Source organism: Stigmatopora nigra, unplaced genomic scaffold (assembly GCF_051989575.1).
Source record: "Stigmatopora nigra isolate UIUO_SnigA unplaced genomic scaffold, RoL_Snig_1.1 HiC_scaffold_69, whole genome shotgun sequence".
NCBI lineage: Eukaryota > Metazoa > Chordata > Actinopteri > Syngnathiformes > Syngnathidae > Stigmatopora > Stigmatopora nigra.
In genome coordinates this window covers 70369-78132 of record NW_027551646.1, presented here as the reverse complement: position 1 = coordinate 78132, position 7764 = coordinate 70369, and the positions used below count along the sequence as shown (strand labels likewise).

At 39.2% G+C, this 7764-nt stretch overlaps 1 protein-coding gene across 1 annotated transcript; it reads right to left on the bottom strand.

Moving 5' to 3' along the window:
* Positions 1 to 3197: 3197 nt before the first annotated feature.
* On the bottom strand, positions 3198 to 6150 carry LOC144193098 (uncharacterized). Its single transcript, XM_077711933.1, has 2 exons — positions 3667 to 6150; positions 3198 to 3622 (listed from the first exon to the last, which is right to left on the bottom strand). Exon 1 carries the CDS (start codon positions 5810 to 5812, stop codon positions 3953 to 3955), a length of 1860 nt encoding a protein of 619 aa, XP_077568059.1. The 5' UTR covers positions 5813 to 6150; the 3' UTR covers positions 3198 to 3622; positions 3667 to 3952.
* Between the last annotated feature and the right edge of the window lie 1614 nt (positions 6151 to 7764).

Here is a 7764-nt window from a genome sequence, read left to right as displayed (position 1 = left end):
TATCTATCTATCTATCTATCTATCTATCTATCTATCTATCTATCTATCTATCTATCTATCTATCTATCTATCTATCTATCTATCTATCTATCTATCTATCTATCTATCTATCTATCTATCTATCTATCTATCTATCTATCTATCTATCTATCTATCTATCTATCTATCTATCTATCTATCTATCTATCTATCTATCTATCTATCTATCTATCTATCTATCTATCTATCTATCTATCTATCTATCTATCTATCTATCTATCTATCTATCTATCTATCTATCTATCTATCTATCTATCTATCTATCTATCTATCTATCTATCTATCTATCTATCTATCTATCTATCTATCTATCTATCTATCTATCTATCTATCTATCTATCTATCTATCTATCTATCTATCTATCTATCTATCTATCTATCTATCTATCTATCTATCTATCTATCTATCTATCTATCTATCTATCTATCTATCTATCTATCTATCTATCTATCTATCTATCTATCTATCTATCTATCTATCTATCTATCTATCTATCTATCTATCTATCTATCTATCTATCTATCTATCTATCTATCTATCTATCTATCTATCTATCTATCTATCTATCTATCTATCTATCTATCTATCTATCTATCTATCTATCTATCTATCTATCTATCTATCTATCTATCTATCTATCTATCTATCTATCTATCTATCTATCTATCTATCTATCTATCTATCTATCTATCTATCTATCTATCTATCTATCTATCTATCTATCTATCTATCTATCTATCTATCTATCTATCTATCTATCTATCTATCTATCTATCTATCTATCTATCTATCTATCTATCTATCTATCTATCTATCTATCTATCTATCTATCTATCTATCTATCTATCTATCTATCTATCTATCTATCTATCTATCTATCTATCTATCTATCTATCTATCTATCTATCTATCTATCTATCTATCTATCTATCTATCTATCTATCTATCTATCTATCTATCTATCTATCTATCTATCTATCTATCTATCTATCTATCTATCTATCTATCTATCTATCTATCTATCTATCTATCTATCTATCTATCTATCTATCTATCTATCTATCTATCTATCTATCTATCTATCTATCTATCTATCTATCTATCTATCTATCTATCTATCTATCTATCTATCTATCTATCTATCTATCTATCTATCTATCTATATATCTATATATCTATATATCTATATATCTATATATCTATATATCTATATATCTATATATATATATATATATATATATATATATATATATATATATATATATATATATATATATATATATATATATATATATATATATATATATATATATATATATATATATATATATATATATAGGGATTCCCTTCAAAAATGCTTAATTTGAATTTAATTCCCAATTTTTTAATATTGTTTTTTTTTATCCCCCTGTATAATGACACCAGAATACGGGTAGAGAGAGTGAAATTCATGTTCACAAAATGGTAGCTTGTTGTTAGCTAGCGTAACTAGCCCAGTGATCCCTGCCACCCTTGTTGATGTTTATGTTTTCACGTTACAATCCATTCTCAAATAGTAGCTAGCTGGTAGCTAGCGTCCCTTTTCCAACTCTGCTTTCTGTAGAATATGACATTTTTTACTCATTCATTTAATTGTAGCAGTTTTAATTTTGATATGACTACTGTAATATTAAACTCTTGTTCTTAACTCGATTACAAGGAACAAAAGGCTCGCTCTGAGATTCTTCTTGTAAGGTTGAATTCACGCTGATAAGTAGACAGATGGTCTTCAAAGGACAAAGAAGACAAGGAGCTGGACAGAGTGTCTGGACTTCAAAGGACAAGCAGAGACAGTGGTCTGTATGATGTGGATTCCAGGATTAAGTGTGAAGTACAAAGAAGATACCCCTCCGGACCAGTCTGCATCTCAGTATTTGTTCCGGGGACATTTTCATTTGTTCGGGGAACATTTCCGTGATTATATATCTGGAATCGGGGATTGAGAATTCCAGAACGGTCGTTTTGAGATAAAGGAAAATGTTCAAATGAAAACAAGGGAACAAGGGAAGAGATTTCGAAAGATTGTATGCAGAAGACTTATACTTTCCAGTACAAAAATTCTGTAACCTTATTTTTTACGTCTTCAGCAAGGAAACGACTGGGTCCACAAATGTTTGATTCCTAGGATTGATTCTAATTTAAAAAATGAACATACTTAAATTATTAATTCATCCAGTGACCTGTGATGATTGAATTGTTGAAAATGCAAGGAAAGAGAAAGGATGTGAGAGTGCGTGTGAATGTGGAGAATGGAATGAATTGATGATTTTGATGATTTTTCAGTTTCTGAGGCGTGTTCAAAGTAAAAGACAACCCAAAATTAGACTCGAGTTGGAGAAACTATTCCGTACGTTGAAATTAAATTTACATTTTACGGGTCAAAAGCGCAAATAGAATATGAATGATTTTCCATAGCTTTGAAAAAATAGGGCTTGACATCACAGCTAAGAAGGCAGAACTAGAGAGGCGAAGGGGGGGAGGAGAAGATGAGGCTGCATTGACTGAAAAAGTCCCTCCTCTGGCGAGGGGAGCAAGTCCATGGCTGATGAGTGGACAGAGTTGAGCGCCTGGTGACATTAGACAAGCCATATCAGCTTCCTATACTCAACTTCAGCTATTGTCGAGGGTCTTCCAGAACCTGTGAAAAAGGAGTTGACGAGAAAAAAAAGCAGAATCACAAAATTTGACCTCTACTCTGTTAAAACTGCAACTTCTCAAATTATATAGTGTAGCTGTTGTACCCGTGATTTTCCACGGGTAGAAGGTGGTTGGTATTTCGCCTTTAAAAGACGGGTGAAATAATCAGACAGGCTCTTTGTTGTATTTCCAAAAACCAACTTTTAGTTATATCAAAGCAATTCACACAAAACATAATATACAATAACACTCAAATATATACATAGTAACATATTAACAACCCGTTATAATCCAAAGCAATGTACTTGCTGCATAAACGATTATAACTTATGAGTATTGTACCTTGTTACCTTTTGTTCCGGCCGTCATTTACTGCATACTATTATGCTACTGTTATAACGGCGGCCGAAAGTAGCCTGCTGTAGACAATGCGCCCGAGACGCGCACATTCGCGCACACACATAAAAAAAGTCAATAACCCACGGTCGAAGGTAGCTCGCTTTAAACAACACTCGAGACTCGCACATTTACTCGCACACATGAAAAAGTAAATAATCAGCGGCCGAAGGTAGCTTGCTGTAAACAATACCCGAGCCTCGCACATTTACGCGCACACATAAAGAAGTAAACAAGCATCACTTAAGCATTACGTTCTTTCTGACATGCTACTATTGCCTCTTGCACATCTCACACTCAGTCGTTATACAAAACAAAGCAACATACCTTTAAAAGACGGGTGAAATAATCAGACAGGCTCTTTGTTGTATTTCCAAAAACCAACTTAGATAAATGTCTGAATAGCCCGTTATTATACCCTACCAAGGTCTATGACCATTGGTTAGTCATTACGTCATCGCCCCTTGTTTAACGCATGCTAGCGGCATGAGTCCCCTTTCAACTTAACACCTGCACTCATTGCTAGCGGCATGAGTCCCCTTTCAACTTAACACCTGCACTCATGTCTAACATTAATTACTTCACCCTGCCACACTCTCCCCCACAAAAACAAATGTCGTCCCGACATTAATATGCTCCCAAACATTTCCACTTTGGTGAGCCGATGCTCATTACAGTCCAGGCGGCCCGGGCCACAGTTCAAATATAATCCACAACTCGTACGGTCCACGTTTTACTGGATGGCACAGTAATCACAGTCCATAACAGTCCATAACAGTCCATGACAATCCATGACAGTCCATGACAGTCCATGACAGTCCATGACAGTCCATGACCGCATCATGCACGTCGTCCTTGTATGTTCAAGCTTGTTGGAGTCCAAACAAAAAAGGTGGCTGCAGGTAATATGGATGCAGGTGTACTAACCATGGGGCCCACTCCTGGTGCAGGGTAAACAGTTAGCGGCTCCTGCGGTGACTGTGTACTATAACAGGAGGGGATTCCAAGATGGTCATAGGTCGTACGCCGTGGTGGGTGTCTCTCCCTTCTCGGCCGTTCATCAGTCAGCGCCTCAGGTTCCGTCACGGCGGTTGGCGGGGAAGTCTCTGAGAACTGCCCGCGCTCCGGCTCCATCTCCTGGGCACCTCTCTCATTTAGCTGGCGCAGCTCACAGTGGAAGTCATCCTCGTCATCGCCTTCCTTTTCTGACTCCTGATGAGATGCCGGCTGCTTTTTCTTTCTCGGCGTCCTCGTGCCGATTTTCCCTTCTTCTGGTGTTATCTCAACGGGCAAATGTTCACAAGACATTAGTAGATTTCTGTACAGAATTCTGGAACGATCTTTACCTCTTCCTGGCCTAACTTCATAAATTAGTAGGCCAGATCCCATTTGCTTTACCACTGTGTGAACTGTATCTTCCCAGAAGTCACGGAGTTTCCCAGGTCCTCCTCTTGGTGTCAGCTTTTCCATCAGGATGCGCTCTCCTGGTTGTAGCACAGAACTCCCGAACAGTAGATAAAATGGTGAATAACCTGTCACATCACAACGGGTACAGTTGTAAACATGGACAAGTCTATTCGAAGGCTCCTTCCAATTCGATTTCTGTATCTCCGTCGGTTCTGGTTTTGGTTTGACCCTTGGGAATCTACTCGTCTTTGTCTGTTGAGTAGGAATTAATTCACTAGATTTTTGACATTCAAGGGGAGACTTGTCAGTATCTCTACCATATTGCGTCAAAGCTCTTGTTGATTTCATCTTTAACAACCTCTCATTCGCCTGTTCTTGTTCCCTTTCTCTCAAGAATGTAACTTTTTGCAGCTTCAATAATTCAAGCTCCTCTTTCAGTACTTCCTCCCTCTGGAGAGATGCCATAATCTCTCTTTCTGTTGCTTGCTTGGTCTGAAAAAGTTTCTCCTTCTCCACAACAAACATGTCCACCTGTTTCTCCAGAGCCATTTTTTCTTCTTGCAGTACGCTAATCTCATCAGTTTTCTGCTGCTCAGCTTGTTCAAACTGAAGTTCAAGATGGTCAATCTTTTTCTGAAAGGCTTCTCTCTGTTGCAATATGTCCTCTTCCAGTCTTTTGATGATGTGATCTTTAGATTGAACGATTTCATCAGTATGCAAGTTTTCTAGCGCCAAGAGTTTTTTCTGTCGGGCTATTTCCTCTTCATAAGATGAAAGCTTCAATTCTTTTGCTTCCGCATCTGCTGCTGCCTTTGCTAAACAGCCAACTGTTTTGTCAAGCTGGTCCTTCAATTCTATAATTTCGTACCGCTGATTTTCTATAGCTTCATTTCTCGCAGAGAGCTGCTCCAACAAATCTCTTCTTTGCTTAGCTTGTTCTTGTTGCATGGCTTCAAGGTCCCTCTTGAGAGTTTTTTCGCGCTCAAGAGAGGCCAAGTGTTCACTATTTATTGCCTGCTTTGCCCCAAAAAGTCTCTGCCACCCCAGTCTTCTGTCTTCATACAACATCCTTATCCCCTCTTTTAATTTTAACAACTCAGACATACCTTGGTCCTCGTCTTTGAGTTCGTTCCTTTCCAGGTGGTTATCGATGTGACCCAACAATGTGTATTCTGATATGCGTTTCGCTTTCCCTATGTTAAGGAAATCACATATTTCTAACAGGTCATTAACTGTTAGCTTGTACAACATTTCTTCTACCTCTATGCGTACTTGCTCCCGTTCCATTTCCATTTTCTCAACACGGTAGGAGTTTGGTTTGTGATGCAAAAGTGAACACTGAACTGGCACGTTTTTACCGTCTCTCTGATGATCTCTACTGGCCTCAGATGACGAGTACTCTGCCAACTTCACGTTCCTTTTAACAGCAACACCTCTTCTCACTGTCTTGATCCTGGTTGTGGTTTAGGTTTTGCGGGCTCAGCATTCAGTACTCAGGTTGTGAATACTGGACATCAAAGCAGCAAATCCCAGCGGTGCCTCCAAAAATGTTGTACCCGTGATTTTCCACGGGTAGAAGGTGGTTGGTATTTCGCCTTTAAAAGACGGGTGAAATAATCAGACAGGCTCTTTGTTGTATTTCCAAAAACCAACTTTTAGTTATATCAAAGCAATTCACACAAAACATAATATACAATAACACTCAAATATATACATAGTAACATATTAACAACCCGTTATAATCCAAAGCAATGTACTTGCTGCATAAACGATTATAACTTATGAGTATTGTACCTTGTTACCTTTTGTTCCGGCCGTCATTTACTGCATACTATTATGCTACTGTTATAACGGCGGCCGAAAGTAGCCTGCTGTAGACAATGCGCCCGAGACGCGCACATTCGCGCACACACATAAAAAAAAGTCAATAACCCACGGTCGAAGGTAGCTCGCTTTAAACAACACTCGAGACTCGCACATTTACTCGCACACATGAAAAAGTAAATAATCAGCGGCCGAAGGTAGCTTGCTGTAAACAATACCCGAGCCTCGCACATTTACGCGCACACATAAAGAAGTAAACAAGCATCACTTAAGCATTACGTTCTTTCTGACATGCTACTATTGCCTCTTGCACATCTCACACTCAGTCACTATACAAAACAAAGCAACATACCTTTAAAAGACGGGTGAAATAATCAGACAGGCTCTTTGTTGTATTTCCAAAAACCAACTTAGATAAATGTCTGAATAGCCCGTTATTATACCCTACCAAGGTCTATGACCATTGGTTAGTCATTACGTCATCGCCCCTTGTTTAACGCATGCTAGCGGCATGAGTCCCCTTTCAACTTAACACCTGCACTCATTGCTAGCGGCATGAGTCCCCTTTCAACTTAACACCTGCACTCATGTCTAACATTAATTACTTCACCCTGCCACATAGCCAAACAAAAAGACAGAGCAATCGGCCCAGATGTTCCAGGGCTGTGGTGGGGCACGAGATGTTGGTCAGTTCCATGGTGGATACGGTGGTCGCGGGTGTGGTCCCTCTGGTTGTTGGGGAAGAGGGTACCTGGGACAAGGTCAACAAGGCAACTGTTTTATGTGTGGCGGTATTGGACACGGGGCACGTGATTGTCCCAGTCAATAGCAGCAACAACAACAACTGTTCCAGCGGCAACCCCTAACACAGCAGGGGGGCCCACCACAGCAACAGCGGCTCACGCACGGAGGAGGAAGAGGCACTGGCAGACCATGGTGGCCCCAGCAGCCAGCCCAGTCACCTGAACAATATTACCAGGGCGGAGATGATTCTTACGGTCCATGGGACCCCATGTCCCATGTCTTCCATTCCTACGTTCATTCACTCTGAACACCTGTGAATTTGATGGGAAGAGACCTGTTGATGTCTATTGGAATTACCATCTTATGTGGGCCGGATGGCCCACATAAGATGGTCAACCATAGAGCTTACTGCTCCTTTCAAACAAAGGAGCTGAACAAGGCATCTGGCAAGAAAGACTACCACGAGATTCAGAGAGAGTTAGAGGCAAAAAATTGACAATAATATGACATAGTGACAAATTATGGATCCTCTATTAAACACTGAAATTTATAATTAGGTGGAAGGTTAGTTTCTCTAAATTTTACGCCATTATTCACTACACGATTGGAACTGGATGATAAGGCTAATCAGGCTATCTGCAGAAAAGAAAAAAACTTTAAAGAAACTCATTAAATTT

Bases quoted from the DNA above. Each gene is read 5' to 3' on its own strand.
- LOC144193098 (XM_077711933.1), bottom strand. From the start codon at position 5,812: ATGGAAATGGAACGGGAGCAAGTACGCATAGAGGTAGAAGAAATGTTG.